Raw genomic sequence first — 22,497 nt, forward strand, 5'->3', positions numbered from 1 at the left:
TCTTAAGTTCTGTTGAATGTTAGTTTTGATTATAATTTTATCCAAAAGCGTTTTCAACGAATGTATCATCACCAATAATTAAAAAATATAATAAATTATTGTACTGCTAAATTCTATATAGCACATTCTTGAATGGTAAGTTGAGCATTAGCAAAGAAGGGCTGGGAAAATTCAATTCTTGTCTGTCTACCTGCTAGATGTCTCGAGAATACACTCACCTGACAAGACTTGAAGTTTTGCAGTAAGCATAATTTCCATCTATAGAATAAAACATTGAGTTCGATGATGGTGCATGTCACTCCATTGATGTAGGCTAAGAGTTTGCGGACATTTTTATGTAAGTCTTATGGGTACCCATGATGGCAACGAGAACTTCTAAGGACAAAAAATGTATAAACAAACAGAGACACCATGATGAACCAAATATAGCCTGACAATTCGTAAAGACCATACCACTTATCACAAGAAAATGTTATTTGTAGACCTTAATTTTTGCAATTTTCATTTATAATTAATTAATTTTACATATTGTTACAAGCTTTAATGTTTAAATTTTCATTTTTGCTTACACAAGAATTAGTTTAATAATCAGGCATGTCCATTCATGAGATTTGGCTTTGCATCATTGAAGCTAATCACTCGGGAGGGTTGAACAATTTATATTTTGTCTGTAAAATCCCTTATGTGTATGCGTATTAAATAAGTTAGTCTGTTCGCATGGCATCTAAAGAATTAAATGAGCTGTGGATCTGAAATTTTGCACACAACCTCAGCGAAATCTGTTTCCTAGCGTTGTAATGTGGCGTACTTTGTCCTTGAACCGTTAATAAGTCGCGTACGCACTTTGAAGTTTTACTTAGTAAACACTATTCCACGCGTCCTGGTACAACAAAGAACGACAAGATTCCCACTGTGGCACAGTGCCAGGACTAATTCTGGCAAAGATGTCCCACTGAATGGCACCGTTGCTAAATATACAGAACTTGGCAACTCCACGGGCCAGCCCCGTCGGTTACTGACCAGTCCGAGGGAGCGAGGAGACAGTCGCGCGTGATGCTGTACACATGCTCCCACAACAACAAACACTTCCGTGTATATTTAGTGCTCTGACGCCACTCCACAAAATGCACTGAAATAGTAGAGTAAGTGCTATCTCCGTGCAGCATGGCGCCTTCATATCTCGGCGCGTCTTTACAACTGAGCGGATTCCAGTGTTTCATCCAGTGTTGGAGCCCAGCTGTGATATAGTGGTGTGATATCTGAGGTAAACGATAGAACAGAAGTACAATGAAAGTACTGGACTATGTAGTGCGGGTGGTGGACCCGCGCAACGTGATCGCCTGCTACACGATATTCCTCGTGGTCCGAGCCTTAGAGACCGAGGAGACCCAACACGACGATGTTCTCCTGCTCTCGGAGTTCTGTCCGGACCACATTAACTGTGACTTCGCCCTCGGCAATGTACCAGACGTCTTTACAGACTTTGACTTTCTCAATGAAGACAAGGCGCCTGTGTGGTTGAGTGACAGCTTACTCGAAGGTCAGTTTACATTAAATAAATTTATTTTGTTTTCATTGTAGTTTAACAATATTAAAACATTTTTAAAAGGATAGACACAAAAAGACTAAATGTTTAGACATAAAACATTTAAATATTTACGTATATTTATTTTTGGACTTAAACAAAACGTATAAGGACCAAAACAACTTTTCGCTTAGAGGAAACCCAAGGGCATTCACTTGGACCGTTTCGTTATAGATAGTATGACGTAATACTTGGATTTCGGAGCACTTCCTAACAACTAAAATAAAGACAGAGTTTTATCTAAACTTTGGAGATTTACGATTAAATTTAGATTAAGATACTGTCCACCTCGTGGTATGATTTTATCCAAGTAGGAATCAATTGAGATTAAGACCCGATCCAACATTTTAGAGGGAATATAATTTTTACAAAATTCAGTTCTGTAATTATACGTATAGCACCAAAATTTACGTTACACATTAATTGTTTATTGAATATAATTCGAAATTGAATTCAAATAATAAGACCCAATTCTTTTATAACTGACTACAATCTACACAACCAATGATTACATCCGGGGTACCACAAGGTTATATCCTGAGACTTATTTTCTTACATATTTGTTATATAACGATCTTCTGCAAGCAAATGATCAACAAATGGACACAGATAAATAACTACTATTAAGCGGGAATAAACATTTTAAAGGTTTACTGAATGAAAATTGTACATATAAATTTCATTAGTAATTCATCTGAGCGGTATGCCCTTCAGACAATGTCCTTCATTTATAAAAAGTACGTATATCTATTGCGTGGTCCATGGGGTGGGAGAAGGAGTTATCAAGAATCTGTGACGACGTGTACTACTTTTTTATTTAAAGATTTTTATCTGTATTGGAAAATTTGATAACAAAATGGGATTTTTGAAATTTACAAAAAAGACCACAACATTTTGAGGATTAGAATCTTATTCAGGTGACAAAATTTTTAAAAATTTAAGCGTATTCCTAAATTTAGCGATTAAAACTTACTTAGTACTTAGAGAGGAATACTCCTTGAACCAAACCCTGTAGATCGGCTACTTGGACCATGCATGGGTGCAAAGGACTCTCTACAACTGTACCACTTGTACCGAGTTCCATTGACCTATTCCTGTATCATTAAAAATATAAAAACGTACACCATAAAAAATCTAAACTGCATAAAAATCCATAACGCCTCATGGACAAACAGTTTTGCACAATGCATGTCCTTGTGAGTACTTCATATTTACTCAAAGAACAAAATAACAGTTTATCTCGGTCATTGAGCAAGTGTATTTTTATACGTTATACGGAACGTACTGTGTATATCTTTTTCGGACAGTTACCCATCACTTCACTGCCCACATTATACTAGTAAAAGTAATAAAAATACTATAGTTTGAAGATAGATCATTCAATTTTATCTTTTGTATCAAATAATCGATGAAAACTGTCTTTTGATGTATGAAAGGGAAAATATATTTGGAATACAAATTACAAAAACACCATCACGTAGTATCTTCATTCATTCATCATCATTTAGTAATCTAATTTAATATGTTTAAAAGGCTCTAAGAATGTGCGTTTTATTTAAAAGTATCCTTTAACGATAAAGAAACGAAATCATATAAATAAATTGTAAAACTTCTTCACTCGTTGATACTAACTTTTCATTGGTTCTGATCAAAACCATCTAAATTTTGGTGTGAGCTCACCAAAATTTTTGGGAACAAAACTTAATTTATTAGTAAACGGGAATGTATGAAGGTTTTCAGTAGAAAGATCCTCATTGCAGCATTCATGGACCTCTTTAGAAAACCATTCAATAGAGCTACAGCACAATATTCAGGAACCTTGCACAAGAACCTTCACAACCGATAACAAATTCTTTCTTTTACATAGCGTACGGTATTTGTTCAAATAAAGCCATTTGTCTGATTCATTCTGGGCGGACGAGCGTTAAAAATAAGACATTCGCTGTATAACGAAGATTTTGTCATGGCTTTGGGATTTGCAACGTTATCTTTTAACGTTGAAAATTTATTATAGATGATAATATCCCCGACGTTCATTTCCGTTTTAAGTTTCCATACACTCTTCCTATACTTTCATTTTCAACCCGAACAGAATTTCTTTTTAGGGACAAAAACTGGAGTAGCTGCAATTTCGAGGAAATGAGGGTGAAAAGTTTACAAATAAAGTTATTTTTAGGATTCCACTTAACAGTAAAGGCACCAATTAAACGTTACAGCGTTCACACTTATTATCGTCCTCCTAAAGTTATTTTTAAAGCAAATTTCCATGTCTGAAGTAATTTCTGGTCGTTCATATTTTTCACCGCATCCAGGTTTTATTTAGGGTTCGAGTCGGCAATTACTGAGGCTTGAGCAAATGTATCCGTCGTTTTGATACTGCTGGGCCCTTTTTTACTTTTGTAATTTGTATATTACATCCTAAATCTTTAGCTGATTTCGCAATGATCTCGGGCTGCTACAAGTCAATTTCGGTCGAAATAATTAACAATGCTGACGTACTACTGCAAAGGGCAACTTGCTCTTTTAGTGAAGAACCCCCATATTGTATTTTTCCTTTTCTACAATTTCTACAGCATTTTTCAAATCTTTCTGGGTGCCTTCGACCAGAAGAAGTGTTTGTACAACGAAATCTTTGAGAAGCATTAATCAAAACTCAGTGCTCACTGTGTGCAATGAAGCTCTTTTGCGAATACCATCCTTAAATTTATTTTGCATGTGGCACGAAATTTATTTCCTCAATTATTCTACAAGTTATGGAAGTTACCCTTCTGAGAATTAAGTGATGTTAGTCTTCAATACTCCTCCCATCGAGCAAAGCTTTACTCAAAGATGAATAAAGCATTTTCTTGGGATTCATCATGAGTTCTTGAAATTGAAGAACAAAGGAACACTGAGTAGTTTTACATCCAAACGAACGACTAAGACGTAAATGATCCCTCACTCTTTCAAAGAAATAAAGTTTTGTAACGTTAACCTCGACCGATAAGCAAACAACGCCCTCACGGATGAACAAGAACAACTTGCAGGTCTACTCGTGCTCATAATAGATCAAAGTTAGTGTAGAGTCCGATTCGCAGGGCATACATGACTGAAATTAACAGGGCTTCCTCTTACATTAGCTCTCACCTAGATAAGACAGTTAAAAACCCAAATCGGAATTCTTTTTGTAGCTCTCATTATTCCGGACAAACACCTAAAATTCATATGAAAATAGTTAATATTATAAGTTGATACCTTATTGCTCTGTAGCGCACTTTTTTCGAGTCTGACTATTGTGTTGCGTAAAAGGATGGATCAGAAGCAATTAACTATTATTTAAAGTAACAAATAAAATTTCGAGGTGGGTTCACAAGGGTCTTGCTTATTTTTAATCCACGTTCTTAAAAAGTGTAAATGTCATTTTGACATTTTGATCAGAGAGTAGTTAAAAACACATTCTCTACTACTTGCTTCAATGACAACATGATCTTGCCCGTGTGACATGAGTTGTAACCCTTATAATAAGGATTGGCTTGCAGTGGATTTTTATCATCAGCCCACCCTCTAAAAAAAGAGCTTGTTTGGAGTACGCAAGGACGAGTGTTATCGATATGAGAGAAGACCGAGGGAAAAGCCAACCATAAACTAGCATTGAATGGTCTGAGTTGGTACAAGTAGTTGGCCTAGATCGTGACATCCTATAATTAACCAATTTTTAATTAATACATTTGGAAATTACAAAAAGTTGGGCTGCTCATTTTGAAACTAAAGGAATAAACTCCCTCTTGAGAATTCTAACGGAGCAAGAGCCATGTTTTTTTGAATGGTTTGTGTAAAAATTGGAAAATAGGCATACAGTAGTTAGTATCTTTGATCAACAAAGTTGATTTATTAATGTCCACTATTCATCAATCGGTAATCAACCACCAATGGCACAAGGCGAATTATGTTTAAGAGCTGTTTTAGATCAGATTTTGAATAATTGTTCATATTATGGGTTAGTGAGTTCAGGATTTTCATTTCAAAATGTTCAAAAACTACGTATTATTTTCCATTACAAGACGATAAAAAAACTGTTTAAAACCCAATGTTTTCTCATACAAGAGGAGCTCCAAGGATTTAGTGTTGTAATTGGGTTTTAATTGTTCATGTGTTTTAAATTTAACGGTTCACGAAAATGTAGGTTGCTTACTAAAAACGCTGAACAAATACCAACCTCCAATTCTGGCCTTAATATGAGTAATCACTCTAACTACTTTCATATCTGACTAAAACACATCTCTATTTTGTCTTTTGGAAATGTCTTAAAATGCATCACCAAATTATGTTGAGTTGCAGTTTAAAAGGATGTTGTGTTACTTTAATGTATTTAGCTTTTTCTGTTTGTGTGTTACTTTCTCGCGGGTCTGCCTGTAGATTGAAATTTATTAATATTTTACCACTAGTTTGCAGCCATACAAAAATTGACTGTACAAGTTAAAAATTCTATATGAGTATCACCACTACTATTCAAACACAATTATTGTGTTACGGATTGGTTTTGGTTACAGATATTAACATTTCGTTTGTGCCAGAAGAGAACCCCCCGGCAGAGAAGGATGGCATGTGGTGGGGGAAAGTGTACACCCCCCTGTCAGCACCAAACTCCAAATGTGAGGCACAGGTCGAGCAGTACCTCAGGGACCTCAAACATTACGAGCTGTGGGCCATGCAAAGTGAGTCATCGATTCTGTCTATTCTAGTTATAGCAATGTAGTCGTTTCAGTGTTAGATGAACTTTAGTCTTCTTTGAATATAGAACTGTTGATATCCTAAGTGTGAAATTAAGACTGTGTTTCCCTGTGAACTTCTGATTAACTAGAAAGAACTGAAAATTAGAAAGAGTCATTAGGAATTGAGTATTTCTGTGACCAGGATAAACCAGAATCATGAATTGATAGGCCTACCACCAAACATTTATTTCATTTTCAAGTAACTCATCAGTGAGACATGGGTGCGATGTCACTTAGACAATTTACTTTCATAAAATTTCCATTTAGTATATTGCTTTGTCACCCAGAATAGATAAATTGGTTTGCCTAGGATTTTAAAGCAAACGTATTGTTACTTTAGCTATGCTTTCTCTCTATAAATGTAAACAAATTGAAAATAATGAAACATATGGTCATGCTGTCATAATACAATGTTTATACATAAGAGTTGAATACATTTAACTGGCTATTTGAATTCAAGTTATACAACTTTAACACCCAACATGGAAATTTTTGCTGCATTAAAGACCAATGGGGCATACCCCAGATTGATTTAAGAAATAAGGGGTTCTAAAGGGCCCTATGAATGTCTAGGTAAAACTTTAGTACAATCCGTTGAATAGTTTATTCGTGAAAGCAAAAGAAATAAACAAAGGCACTGTTACAATTATAATGTTATTAGGATTTATAAACAGCTGTCGCAACAGTAAAGTAATAATGAAATAATTCCAATTTCGTATTTACGATTAAACAGGCATGTTGATAATAAATAAAAACCTATAATAAACAGTTTTTAATCGTGTAATAAATACATGCATTAAAAAACAGAAATGTATTGAACGAATTATTAACGTAATTTATTTAACAGTACAAAAGTATATTGGGATAGTCGTCAATGAAATACAATTCTTGCTTAAATGAATATTTGTCTAAGGACGATTTGAAGGTTCGTAAGTTAATTTGATATTCCTACTAAATGTCACTTAAGTGCTATTAATTTGTGTTGAATGTTGCCTTCTGCAGTGTGGGATGCCACGGCCAAGCCTGCAGCAGGGCTGCTGAGTGGCAACAGCAACCAGTTAGGGGACTACGACAGTTGTCTGGCAGTGCAGTTATCAGCCCTGGGCACGGTGGAGGGCAAGTACTGTTTGGCAGACATCGACCTGGAGACAACTGCGGCGGCCTTGCCAAGCCTGCGAGCCGCCGTCCACAGAATGCAGGCTGGAGCCTTCGTGCGCAGCAAACATTCAGATGTAAGTTTGAAGAGGCCAAAAGCCTTCCTTTGGAATACTCATTTCGTTATTGACATCACTTTCACTTGGTATAGTTGTACATTAAAATTGTACCGAATGACGATAACACAAGGGGGTGGTGACTTCTGAGGTCGTAGTAATAAATACTCGAATTGCAAAGTTTACTTACAAGTTCAATTTAATTAATGAAACTTACAAGCACCACTTTTAGTTGGCAAATTAAATGTATGCCTTGCCACGTTGCTGCCAATTAGAGTATAAGAACTAAAAATGTATATCTGATAGGGGGGCCTAAAATATCCAATGTTCTATGGAATTATGCCTACGATATTTTACTTTATAAAACTTTAAGATTTTACTTCCCTTCGCAATATGTAGACTCACAACCCGGGCGTCGGTGTCTTGGCACGAGACATTGAAGCTGTAGTCTAAGAAGGGTTATTTCTAGTCGGTAATTACTAGAAGAGGAGTAGAAGTTATGAAAGTGGTAACCATCTACTCAAATAATACGTGAGCTCGCCTAAAACAATTTCGCGACGGTATTAGCCATTTAATGAGACAAAAAACTTATCACAACGTGCTCGTCAGAAGGACGACGCCAAAACTTGTATCCATTTCAATCAAGCAAAATAAAAGATCTTCAAGGGTAAGTTACTTTACTATTTACAACTTTACTTTACGTTACATTCATTTTTATATGTTTGGCATCAAAGGGCTAATTTAATAGTACGAAAATAAAAATTTTACTTACGGACATAGCGCGCGAGGTGAAATCGGTGACGTAGTTGGGCTGCTACAAAGGGTTACAATAAAATATTCATACGCGTGCCAATTAGGTAGTTAGTCCGCCGATAATTTAGTTCCGGAACATTGGATAAAAAATAATATTAAGTTGTACTTGCTAACTAGGTTGTGAAATGTTGCATTATATAAAATGGAACTAACAAACGGTACAAACTTAAACGCTAAGAAACTATATAGCTTTTTTAATTTTCGCATGGTGCACAGTTGGTTCAATAAAAATATCCTTGCAAGAATTTTTAAACGCTTCTGGGAATTCTGAGTTAAATAACTGGATTCCTCTCCAAATACTGTACACCAAGATGTTACCAAATCCTACCACGTTTAAAACATTGGAAGAAGCTCAACATTTGTTGGAAGGCCAAATAAACCAGTAGGTTGGTGTCCAACAATTTTGGGAAGTGCTTTCGGAATACATCATATTATCATAACATACATTCCTTAACGAAAATCTCTTATATACAGGATTAACAAAGCTGTTTCCTTCATGTAAGGGAAGAATTTTGGTAATGTTAACAAGAGCCATGACTAGTAATGTGAGGAGTCGTTAAGGAAAACACAATTTGTTTATCTAGTCCTGCAATAATAGGATCAGGGTTTTAAATTGATGGATTGCTCCCCAAATACTGTATATCAAGAAGATACCAAATCCTACCACGCTTGAACATCTGGCTCTGTATGTCACGAAATTTATGTTGGAAGAATCTCAACATTCCATGGAAGGTCAAAAAAAATCAGCAGGTTGATGTTCAACAGTTTTTGGTAGTGCTTTAGGAATACGTCATCTTTTCAATACATACATTAGGTGATACTTCCTTCACGAAAATTTGATTAATAAAGGAATGATAGAGGTATTTCCTTTAAGTAATGGAAGCATTTTGGTAATGTTAACAATAGCCATGACTAGTCTTTAAATGAAACACAATTTGTTTATCTAGTCCTGGATTGATCTCCAAATATTGTACATCAATAAGTTACCAAATCCTACCACGCTTACAACATCTAACCTCTGTATTTCACGAAATTTATGTCGGAAGAAGCTCAAAATTTCTTGGAAGGTCAAACAAATCAGCAGGGTTGTGCCCAACAATTTTGGGTAGTGCTTTGGGAATACGTCATCTTTTGAAAACATAAATTAGGTGGTAATTCTTTCACAAAAATCTGATTTAAAAAGGGCACAGCTATTTTCTTCAAGTAAGAGAATCATTGTGGTAATGTTAAAAATCCATGACTAGTGACGTGAGGAAAACACAAATTTTTTAACTAATCCTGCAAGCAAAGGATCAGGATTCAGCTCTAGAGGAGTAAGGTTTGGGTGCATCTATATTAACTTGTTCAAATTATGAAGCATGGTCTTGGTTCTAATCTGTATGACTGTTAAACACTACCTTCTCTATACTTTTCTAAACAAAATCTTTTAGATCTCACAATGTGGCCTTATTCAAGATCAAAACAATTATGACTAAAAACAACAAAAAAGTGACTGGGGAACACAAAAAATAAGTACTCTTCCCTCAACTATGTTATTCGAATTCTTCAAAAGCTTTTCATGTTTCATACAAAATTGCCCGACGGAGAGACATTTAAGATTTCCCCCCCCCCCACCAAAATCATTAACGCTCAAAACGATTAGGTGGGTAACTTTCAAACTAAACTCCAATAGACCAGTATATTGGTCTTCTAATTTCGCAATGCTGTTCGCCAGTATACAGGGTGTACACAAAAGTCCTGCACGGGTATAATATTTTCTGAACGATAACAGATAAATAAACAAGATTTGGTACATCAATACTACACCTAAAAATCTACTTTTTGAAGGAACTATCAGTTTTCTGTAATATCATGGGGACGTCCCGCAAGGAGTCAGAAGGAAATCTTAAATAGGAGCATAGGTCAATATGGACATCATTTTATAGGGCTTATCTAGCAGAGTTTAATGCCGCAAACCGCACTCAAAAAGATTGATCCAGTACAAAATGGCGGCTGTTCGAAGATTTTACTTGGTTACATTTTATTAGTAGCCATAACCCCAGTAAAGCAAAACTGCAACCAAACAAATACTGCAGCTAACTACTACATTATGCTTGTCAGTTGTACATAAGTGAATTATGACATTAGGTATCCTCAAGGGTTACAAATTTGGTCCTAATATATTGATAACAGGGAAAACCTGATAACAGTAACAATTAGAAATCTCTTATTTTTGGGTCGCAGTTAGGACTTTCCTATTAGCCAGTCTATTCATAGTAGGCTATTCTAGTTTTCTTGTTTTAGTAGTGCTGTCCATCCATTTTATCAGTGCGCTTTAGTACAAAAGAGTTTGTCGTATTGCTTGTAGTTCTTCAACTACATTATGTCGCTTGACGAACGTGAACGTATAACACTTCTTATGATGGTTGGTTGGGGAAATAACAGACGATCACACGAGGAAGCATGCCATTTATTTAATGACTACTTTCACGAAAGGCAGCCAATTTCTAGAACAACTGTAGGGAGAACTGTTCAACACTTTATGGAAATAGGAAGTGTTTCCGATCGTCATAGGTCGCTGAGATTTCTAATTGTTACTGTTATCAGGTTTTCCCCGTTATCAATATATTAGGACCAAATTTGTAACCCTTGAGGATAACTAATGTCATAATTCACTTCTGTACAACTGACAAGCATAATGTAGTAGTTAGCTGCAGTATTTGTTTGGTTGCAGTTTTGCTTTACTGGGGTTATGGCTACTAATACAATGTAACCAAGTAAAACCTTTGAACAGCCGCCATTTTGTAATGGATCAATCTTTTTGAGTGCGGTTTGCGGCATTAAACTCTGCTAGATAAGCCCTTTAAAACGATGTCCATATTGACCTATGCTCCTATTTTAAGATTTCCTTCTGACTCCTTGCGGGACGTCCCCATGATATTACAGAAAACTGATAGTTCCATCAAAAAGTAGATTTTTAGGTGTAGTATTGATGTACCAAATCTTGTTTATTTCTCTGTTATCGTTCAGAAAATATTATACCCGTGCAGGACTTTATGTACACCCTGTATAAAACTGTCATGTTAAAATTAGACTACACAAAACTGATTGAAAGATTTTTACTTTAAAGTGTGTGTACATTGAAATGTCACATCGTAAACTTCTAATTCACAATAGTTTGAGGAGATGTGTAACCTACAAGTAGGCTACTACATGGACTTGTTTTAATCAACCTCAACACTAAGGATAGACATTTATGCGAGAAGAGTTTTAATAGTCAATGAGTAAAGAATTTTACACCGAAGAGATAATAGCTCTTGTAAAAGAAGATTCAGTGAGATGTAAGTTTAATGTTGGCAACTGTGTGCGCATGTTTCTTCCACTGAATTGGCTGTGAGGCGAAATATTACTGTTAAGTCTATTTTAGTCGATCAGATTGAAACACAATCTTTATGGGCAGAATAACCCATTCACTAGGTACGACGTAGTTGATTGAATTTGTAAAATTTATTATGATAATTTTGACGTTTAGACTGGACAGGATATTGGAGAGCAACTAATTCATCACATTATAATAAACTGGAAGTTACAAACACAGTACCAAAAAGGTCATTGCAAATAATTATTACCTGCTGCAAATCAACTGGTACAGTTTTAAAAAACAATGTTTTAATTTTTTTTTAATATATCGAAATTATTTTACAAAACATATTACTTATAGAATAAATGTAATATTTTTGGCTGAGCTCTAGAGAAGCCGGTCACTAAAGAAGCTGCAAACATGTAATTTGTTTGTATGTATGCCTACATTATATCTCGTAAAGAAACTAACTTATTGACTTAAAGTTCGCATGAAAATCATTTGTATACAGAAAACACTGAATTCGATGTTGGGGCATGTCATTACATAGGATTTGGCTGAGCGTTAGCAAATTTTTATATTGGTCTTATGGGTAACTAAGATAGCAACGGAAAAATAGCTGAATAAATACATTTCTAAACAAATTAAATGAATCATATTGGACTTTTACGTGCAAATTTTTACTCATGAAGTAAACATATTAAAGAGTGGAAACTCAATGTTAGAAGTCGATGACAAAATTTGGCACCAGCGCACTCTTGAATTTTATGCGGAGTGCAGGGATAACCATCCAGGGCTACCAACCTTACGTTATCGATGTATATTAATCGTATGTTTATTAACAGCCAGGACACTTTGCACCAAGGTGGTCCACACTACGCTGGGGCTTGTGCGTGCCAGCAGCCTGTAATGACAGTGAGGTGGAAGCCGGTCTGCGGCACTTCCTCCAGGGCTACCAACTTCCAGGGATCACGGTGGACCCAGTCATAAAGCCTGGGATGTGCTATACCAATCAACGAGGCACAGTGCTGCCATTTCTCACTCTGGTCACCTTGTGAGTATCATATTATAATTATTTGTTCTTGGCTTTGTTTACACGACCGGTGCCATAACTAAAATCGAAGATAGTAGATTTTTACTAGTTTCCGATCACTAGTTACTAGTATATATATATATACGAGTACATACACAGATCTGAGGAGCCAACTTCTTTCGAAAGACAACTAAGATGGGTTTTACAACAGTCTTTAACTTCATAGTAAAAGTTAGTAGCTTTCTCTTTTATATCTAATATTTAATATGCTCAAAAAAGTACATTTTTACTAAGACTTTTAATTTTATTATCTGGATAGTTTGTTACTCTGCTTAACAGAGGTTGCCGAAATGTATGAAATTAAAAATATTTTTACTATAAAGCTTACTCTATGCTTTCATACTGAAAATGTAAACAAACTGAAAAAATAACTAAAGCGTTTGTCGTACTCACATACAATGTTTATACAGAACAGTTGATTAGGTTTAACAGGCTCTTCGTATTTCGCAACTTTACTAAACCAAGATAGGATTTTTAACTGATTTAGTGACCAGTGGGGCGTAGCCGGAAGGGATTTTTGTAATACGAATATGCCTATATTAATCACAGGTACCCTAAGAATGCCCATGTGAAATTTCAGTACAATCGGTTGTTTGTTTATGCATGAATGCAAAGCAAACAAAGAAAGGCACTTTCGCAATTATTAGGATTGTGATTGTATATTAGAAAAAGTAACGTGTTTCATAGATATCACATCTCGTATTTTATAATTGCAGAGGATTTTTCGGAGGCATATTGATGCTTGCTGTGGTATCGACAATGGTGGACACCAACAGTAACTACCCCAATGCAGAAAAACTTGGTAAGTAAACGGGTTCATATCACAGAAACATAGGTATATAGATTAGAACTTCTTTCCCGGAACTTTATTCCTTGCTCTGTTTCTACTATCATATTTCGAATTGTTCAAATCTCTCACGAACACCTTTATGTCTTCTTAAGTGGCAGAAGACGGCATGGCCGAGGATTTATTTAAATAAGCATGTTTTTGAAAAACCATGCATAATAAAATTTGCCAGTAACAGAATAACTTATCATCGGTCATAATGATTTGCTTGACAAACCATATTACTATGGTATAAGAGGTATTTCACATAAATGATAGCGATATTATCTTATTAATCGATAACAACAGGTGGAGGTCAACGATAGACTGCCGCGTGCACGCGGAACATTCGGAATATTATAACGAACTATTGGCAGTCCTAGCAGTTACACTCAAATAGTTTCGATTACTACGATACTTTTCATTGTATTAATTATTGTTATTCACTTTTTCATTCAATCGCTATTTCCTCAAAGGGCCAATGCGTACCCTGCGGTCCGAACAAAATTAATTGGTTGCTTGACTATCTCAAAAATCACTGATATTTAATAAGTGGATTCGCACAGGTCTGGTAATGCAAATTTGTTTAATTATAGTCCACCGCTCGTAACTGGCCGCCAGTTTTGTGTTATTCCTTACGCTATTTTACACGCTATTCACCTATGAATTAAATACATTGCAGTGAGTTACGGACACATTAACATAGTATTTGTAGTACTCATTGACCTACAAATTAAATACATACATACTTAACTACATACATTTCTTAATACATTCATAACAATTCTAAGTTATTGAACGAAGTCGTACATAATTTAACTTTCAGAGAGTAGTTTTCTAAGAAGGGACAACGTTTCCGCCTTTAAACGTTTTTCGCTGTTACACCACATCGTATTGTTACTATATACTAAGTATTAGTGGTGAGATATCCATTCTTTAAAATTACAGGTTTTTAAATTTGAGAAACTTTAGGGTTTACAAAGTTTTGGTCGATATTACCTCTATTAGGGACAATGTAAAAATCTGAAATTTTGTTACACAAAACGTCTTTAGCATATGAAAATGCAGTGTGAATTTCGACTGTGAACTTCAATTAGAAGTAATTTTAACAAAATTTCCCATTTCAGGAATAATCTATATTAGTGTGGGATTTTTGGAGTATATTTTAAATTTAAAGTATAAATTTATAGTTACAGATTAAAATGAATTATAGTTTATTATAATGTCCTAATATTGTTACATTTAAAAAAAGAATGAAAATGAAGTACAAAATGTTTAAATTTACAGACGATTACCGTACAAAAGCTGTTTTTAAAGTTTGTACATTGTAATGTTTGTGGTCCATTACCAAGATGAATATGGTAATTTATAGATTAACATTGTCTGTGTCGAAAGTGACCATCTTGATTACAAAATAAGTACGCGTATTTTAAGAACAGGTAGTTTATCATCCTTCTATTATAAAATTGATATAGTTATTACATGGCACAGAAAGGCGATACGTAAACTGAAAGTGTATATTACATCATGCAAGAAACAGCTGCGTCCAAGTAAGAATCAATCATGCGCAGCTTTGAATGAGTATCTTTCAGGAATAAATGAGCAACCCTAAACATTTTTCAACGGTATATCTGCATCCTTATCCTTATTGTTAAGTTTATAACAAATCTTGCTGATCAGTTATAACAATTCGGTTTAGATCATCTACAATGATTATCATGTCGTCATCCGTGTATAAAGCTTTACGAATCCAGCACGAAAACCTTTCTAGATCTGTGTTACTGAGCGGTACAATTCATTTTACACGGACGTTGTGACCAGCAGCTGTCACGTTTACATACTATGGCCGCAATAGCGTTGTCCTTACAAGTCCGCCTCGAAAGGGTTCATGGAAACTCGTTGGTATCTTTTTACCACTGGCAGCCCAGTCTTTTCACAGATTAGAAGACAGTATCATGCCTTTTAAAGAGCTGTTTTTGCTAGTTTGGAAAATTATCTGCAAAATACAGGGTTCGGCAAAAAAACACCTCCCCGGTTTGAGCAAGCAACTGCGTGAGTTGTAGTGGGGGTAGAGATGTGGAGGGGGTAATTGTTCCGTAGCGGCCGTACGTGCCATTTTCAGTGTTCGCCATGGCTTGGCTCGGTGAGCATCGGGCGTTGTGTTGTGGAGGAGTTTATTAACTCTGCAATGCTCGCGCCACGGTCTTTTTCACCGGACCGGGTCTATTTTATTTTGATAACGACTGTACTTGTTTACGCGCGTAAACGCGTCCCTTGACCAGTAGCCTCCTCTTTCATCCTCCTACAACCAGTTGCCACCCTGTTTCGTCAGTTTGGCGTTTGGAAATTGACTGAGTGCGATCGATTATTTCGCGGCCTGGTCTAAGTTCCGTGCGCGAGTAAATACGTATGTGTTATAAAAAAAATCCTTAATATGTTTTAATCTATTTGTAAGTGAAACATTGTGCAATATGGATCGAACGTATTCGAGCATTATTATTGGAGCCCATATCGGAAGGTAATGAGCCTTTGGATGATGACAGCGACGATGGAGGAGATCATGAAGAAGATACTAGTGACCACAATACAGAAACAGAATAATCTGCAGATTCAAGATGATGAACGGCCGGAACCTGCTAGAGAAGAAAATGAAATGGTAGTAGAAGAGCAACAAATACACAAGCCAATGCAACGGTTATCACTTGTTTAGGACTGTGAAGAAAACCAAAAAAGAACTTCCAAACAGCCAGTGTACAAAGATCATGAAGAACGTGAGCTTTACAGTAGTTTTGTTTGTACATGGAGAGAAGGCTACACTTCTATGTTATAAATCGAAAAAAAGTAGTCTTGCTTTTATCCACTGAGCATCGTTCCGGACACCATTGATGAAATGACTGGGGATTTACAGAAACCTGAAATGCTGACACACTACAACAAGACAAAAGATGGCGTTGATACCTTGATCAGTTGAAAGCTACGTATTCTGTTACCAGAAAAACAAACAGGTGGTCTCTATCTCTATTATTTTTCTATGATGAACACATCAGGAGTAAACATTTATGTAAATATAACCTTACCAATTCAGGTAAAGAAATTACAAGACGTGATTTTTTAAGACCCTAGCAAGAGGACTCTGTATTGATCATTTTAAATTTAGGGCAACATTAGAAAATCTGCCAAGACAGTTGAAACTAAAGGTGAAGGAACTTGCCGGAATAAGGGATGAACCACGACGTCGTGCAGAAACAGCTGCTGGTAGATGTGCTTACTGCTCATGGCGTCAGAACCGGAAAACAAAAGTGACATATGTTTCTTCTTGCTATCGGTACATACATAATATGTAAAAGAACACACAACAAACTTCTGCACCAACTGTTCTGAAAACGCAGGTGACGAAGTAGAAGAAGAGGCGTAAATAACACTATCCAGTTGTGTTTGCTGCCAATTTTATATTTTTATTTCAAACACTATTTTTTATATCATTATTATCATATTCAATAGCACATACTTTAAGCTATAAGAAACTTCATTTATTAAATTATTATATAACATTAGATCGTCTTGTTACTCTTGTGTTTTAATGACAACATATTTATAAAAGGATAATAGATTTCATTTCTTTAATTGACAAAAGTGTTATGTTAAAATATGGTTAATACGTACGTTAGAAAAATACACAATAAAAAATCTAAATATTAAAATAATATTTTTAAATTTTATATATGCTAATTTTTTTTGCTAAATATACGTTTTAATGTAGTGTTTATGTGGTACTTTTATGTATTAATAAACAATACATTTTATTTGCAGAATGTTTCAATCTTATTTATACAACGTGGTCTTTTTGACCGTGCGCGAGCATATTAGATACTTTTTTGATGCGACTAATCCAGGGTTAAAAATGGCGGTTCTGTGATTTCTGCTCAACGTGCGTTTCGGATTCGATTCGAACTTGGCCGACGTCATAGTGTTCCTGATGCGAAAACGATTAGACTGTGGGTGTCAAACTTTAGACAAACAGGGTCAGCACTAAAAAGAAAACCAACTGGCCGACCTCGTACTGCAATAACACCGGAGAATGTGGCGCGAGTGAGAAAATCCATCCAACAGTCTCCAAAGCGTTCAGCGGTTAAACATTCAGCTGCCCTGGGATTGTCAGAAAGGAGTGTAAGGAGAATTCTGCATAAGGAACTTCATCTGCATCCCTACAAAATAATGGTTGCCCAAAAGTTGTTTGAAGAAGATTATGAAACTCGCAGGGCTGCATGTGATGACATTCCCCCAGATGCTGTCTTCATTTCTTCTGATGAAGCCCACTTTCACTTGTGTGGAACTGTTAACAAACAGAATTTCCGCTACTGGGCTGCAGAAAATCCTAAGGAACTCCACCAACAACCACTACACAGCCCAAAAGTCACAGTTTGGTGCGTCGTTGCGAAATTTGGTGTGTGGGGACCGTACTTTTTTGAAGAAGATGGACAAACAGTAACGGTCAATGCCAATCGCTATTGTCACATGAGAGACATTTTTCCGACCCAAGATCAACCAGTTTGTTTTAGACCATGAGGAAGAAGAAGTTTGGTTCCAACAGGACGGAACCACAGCTCACACTGCTCGGCGGTCCATGGAAATGTTAAGAGAGTTTTTCCCTTTTCTTGTTTCTTTAAGAGGAGACATTTCCTGGCCCCCAAGGTCACCCGACTTATCACCTTGTGATTTCTTTCTGTGGGGCTACCTAAAGGCTGAAGTGTACAAACATCGTCCCAGAACTCTGCAAGAAGTAAAAGATGCCATTAGACAGGAAGTGGCAGCCATTCCAAGGGAAGTTACACGAAGAACTATGGAAAACTTCAGGGAAAGACTTCGTGAATGTCTTAACAATGGGAGACATTATTTATGGGACATAATTTTCAAAACCAAGTAAAGTGTACTAAGTTATGTAAAATGGCATCATATAGGCTATTCACAAATATAAGTAATTGTTCTGTATGTTTCTTATTCTTTTTGCAAATGCCTATTGAAATCAGGGAGGTTTTTTTGCCGGACCCTGTATATGAAAGAAAGAAAACCATGAAACTGAGTACTCAGTGTTGTTGTCTGTACTAAGCGTGGTTGTAAATTGAAATTGATATTTCTCTATAGTATAAACTTTACTGATCCCGAAGCAGGGCATTGGGTCATAACTGAAGCGATTAAAGAAAATAATCGTGACCAAAAATTTAATTTCGAGAATTGTGGACTGTATCTCTACTGGCCTGTGACAGTAGCGTCCTTATCGTGTTACAGAGCGGCGGGACCGAGCAGTGCTCGCCTTCTCTCTCCGCAGAAACTGGCAGGCTCTGGTGTCTCGACGGACAGACGAGTTGCCTGTGATACACGGCATCCGTAGTGTCTTCACCATCATGCTCTTCGCCGCCCACAAGCTGATGCCTCTCGCCCTCACCCCTTACTCCAACCGTGGTCTTCTCACACAGGTAGGTAAGTAACGTACATTGGGTTGCCTATATAATCATGCTTATTATTATTGAAAAAAGGCCTGAAGGTAAACGATGAATTAATTTTGCAGTGTTCCCACTCCGTGTTCAGTGCTGTATTGAGGGCCTCCAGTGTGTTTACTGACTCTTTCCTGCAACTGAGTGCAGTGCTGACATCGTACAACCTGGGTAAGGAGTTGAGCCGACATGGTGATGTGGCCTGGCGTAACCGTCTCCTGGCTAGGATAATCAGGTAACTTACTCTGAGCAGTCATGTAGAAGTTTTCTGGATTTGACCAAGTTGTCTAAATGATGAGCAGAAAGCAGTCACTGCAAAGAGAAGGAACCTTCCTGTCTGTGATTATAGGCCAATATCTATTCTACTCAGCATTTCAAACATAGTACAGAATTTGGCCATTCTGATTAAATATGATAAACTAACACCAGTACTGTAATTTTTGGTTGCTGAATTGACTTTTCTCTTCGGTAAATCTTATTATAATTGTAACTATTTATTTTGATTTACGAATGTATTGAATTTTAATGGGCCAACTATGTCATGTATATATTAATAGTTGATTGTAATGTATTACTTGAACATTAGTATTGATTGTCCCTGTATTTTAACTGGAGCTACTTATGTTACATTTACCAAGACAGTGTTTGTAAAATAATTTATTTGTTTTTTTCTGTATATTTCTGTATTACTTATAACTAAATTATTTGCTACTATAACCTTTTACGTAATTTAAACATAGAAGTGCCAATCACAAGATCCCATGAAGCTATGTACCTTCTTAATGAACATTTCTATTTAGATAGCAATGTAATATATATGGCTTTTCATTTCTACTTAGAATTAAAACCCGCTTCAGCAAACTTTATAGAAGAATTCATTGAACAACTTTTACCTTGTGTGACTAAGGTATTTACGGAATTGAATAAGAAATGTAAAAACACCGTGGAACTTAGAAACTATATTAAGAAATTACACTCAATTTTAGAATTCACTGACGAGAAAGCTCAAATTCTCAGTTTTCTTTCTAGAGGATAATTTAGTTACATGAGTAAAGAAGTCGAAAAAATTCACAGCAAAAATCAATGAAGAGAAGGTGGATTTAAAAACGGTAAAAAACTCGTACACATATTTGTAATGATAAGATTAATAAGGATATTCCGGCAAACATTGAGCCAAAACTCTTAAACGAGAATGTTTCGCCACTACTATAGAAGTGTTCGAGAGTTACTCGAGTTGACTTAAAACTTAGCATAAATCGTCCGCTGAGTAAAACAGGGCTCTTCCATTGTCAGTGATTTTAGGCCGATATCGATTCTGCCTAGCATTTCAAAATAGTTCAGAATTTGGCTTTTCTGATTAAATCTGATTCAATTACACCAATTCCATTACACTAATTCTCTCTGTCAATGTTGGTTGCTGACTTGAATTTTCGTAGTAAATCTTATTATAACTCTAGTTATTCATTTTGTTTTACGTCTATTGAATTTTTATGTTTTAACTATTTATTGTATATAATGATATATTACTTTTTTACTGTAATGTATTACATGCACTTTAATATTGACTGTCTCTGTACGTTTACTGAAGTTACTTATTTTACTATTTACCATATTATAACTTATTTATTTGCTACTATAACCTATTTATTAAATTAAATTAAAAAAATAAATGCAATTACAATATTCCATGAAGATACGTATCTACAGAATGAACCTTTCTACTGAGATAGCAATGTAATAGATATGGCTTTTCAATTTCTACCAAGAATTAAAACTTATTCCATTAATATAGAAAATGTATTTGTTTTCAAACAATCAGTTTGGGTTCTTGCCAGATAGAGGTACAAATCTTGCCATTGAGAGGCATGTTAAATATATTGCGGATTCAATTAACCGAAACGAGTATGTGTTAGCTGTGTACTTAGACCTTAAAAAGGCTTTTGATTTAATTGGTGTAATAAATATTTTATCAAATAAATTAAGAATTTTAAGGTATTGGAGGCAATGCGTTAAAGTTCTTAGGTCTTTTTTAATGGCACAAAGCAGGTTGTAAATGTGAATGGTGTCTTGAGCAAAGAGTTGCAGTTTAATTATGGTGATGCACAAGTGGGTATTTTGGGACCTTTAATGTTTATTTTTTCTATAAATGAGTTATTAAAAATTCTGTACTCAACAATATTCGCTTATGCTGACGACACAACAATTGTTTGTTCTGCAAATGTACAGTCAATCTGTCACGAAAAAAGGCTGTTTTACAACAAAACGGACCACCCTAATTTTTTTTGCATAAATCGTTAAAGTTGCCTTAGAAAAGCTTAAGTCCGAGTTTTTGAGAATGTACGGTTAAGGGTTTTTGAGAAAACTCAAAAAGTTTTTGGATTCGATTTATCTCGAGAACGGTACGTTGTAAGGAAATTTTGAAAATCACATAATTTCAAGGACATTATTATCTACAACTTTTGTCATTGGGTGGATGCGCTAAAATAAAAATTGCATGAAATAGATGGCGCCAAAGTCACCAAAAAACGGTTTTTTTCACTTTTTCACCGCCCAACAATTTTTTTTCGCTCGCACTTTTAAATGCAAAAGTTATTCATCATAAAAAAACCTACAAAAAACATATAAACTTCTTTTACATGCGATCGATAGTTTTCGTGTTGTAGCGCGACAAAGAGCGATTTTCGTATCTAGCGTGACCGTTACAATAGGGGAGTTAGAAAACCGGTTCTCCCCAAAAGGTGTATATCCTGCTTTCAAAATATGACTGGGCCTGTCCCATAAATTCGTCTTCAAATGCAGAACGTGTAAACAAGTAAGTATATACAAATAATAATAAAAGTCTCATTTAAAGAAATTATTATTAAAATATTTAATTTTCCAATGATTTTTGTGTTTCATGAGCATTTTTCATTACTACGGGACAATTCTAGTTGACTTTTACAATTATGACAATATTAAACATTATTTGCACTGAAACTTGAAAATATTTTTTTGCACAACAAAAAAGTGTATATGTTTTTTGTAGGTCTTTTTATGACGAATAACTTTCTCATTTGAAATTGTGAGCAAAAAAATTTTTTTCACAGTGAAAAAGTGAAAAAAAACCGTTTTTTGGTGACTTCAACGCCATCTATTTCATGCACTTTTATTCTAGCACATCCACTCAATAACGAAAGTTGTAGATAATAATGTTTTTAATATTTTTTGTTAAATACAATTTTTTCACAAACTTACTGTTCTTGAGATAACTCGAATCTAAAAACTTCTTGACCATTTGACTTGCACTGAATCTTGAAAACACTTGAAAAAAGTTTATTGCACAACAAAAAAGTTTATATGTTTTTTGTAGGTTTTTTTATGATGAATAACTTTTGCATTTAAAAGTG

At 35.4% G+C, this 22,497-nt stretch overlaps 1 protein-coding gene across 2 annotated transcripts in view; it reads left to right on the top strand.

Moving 5' to 3' along the window:
* Positions 1–1,009: 1,009 nt before the first annotated feature.
* The window catches only part of LOC124357986 (nose resistant to fluoxetine protein 6-like), a 38,790-nt gene continuing 17,302 nt past the window's right edge, over positions 1,010–22,497 (top strand). Inside the window, exons 1-7 of one of the 2 annotated variants that reach the window (XM_046810165.1) lie at positions 1,010–1,540; positions 6,115–6,279; positions 7,339–7,568; positions 12,546–12,754; positions 13,510–13,595; positions 18,906–19,093; positions 19,186–19,346. In XM_046810165.1, the coding sequence (XP_046666121.1) occupies positions 1,288–1,540; positions 6,115–6,279; positions 7,339–7,568; positions 12,546–12,754; positions 13,510–13,595; positions 18,906–19,093; positions 19,186–19,346 (1,292 nt within the window). In that variant the 5' untranslated portion in view covers positions 1,010–1,287. The remainder of the gene's footprint in view (positions 1,541–6,114; positions 6,280–7,338; positions 7,569–12,545; positions 12,755–13,509; positions 13,596–18,905; positions 19,094–19,185; positions 19,347–22,497) is intronic. The other variant, XM_046810164.1, reaches the window with a different exon arrangement.

Source organism: Homalodisca vitripennis, chromosome 3, assembly GCF_021130785.1.
Source record: "Homalodisca vitripennis isolate AUS2020 chromosome 3, UT_GWSS_2.1, whole genome shotgun sequence".
Taxonomy (NCBI): Eukaryota; Metazoa; Arthropoda; class Insecta; order Hemiptera; family Cicadellidae; genus Homalodisca; species Homalodisca vitripennis.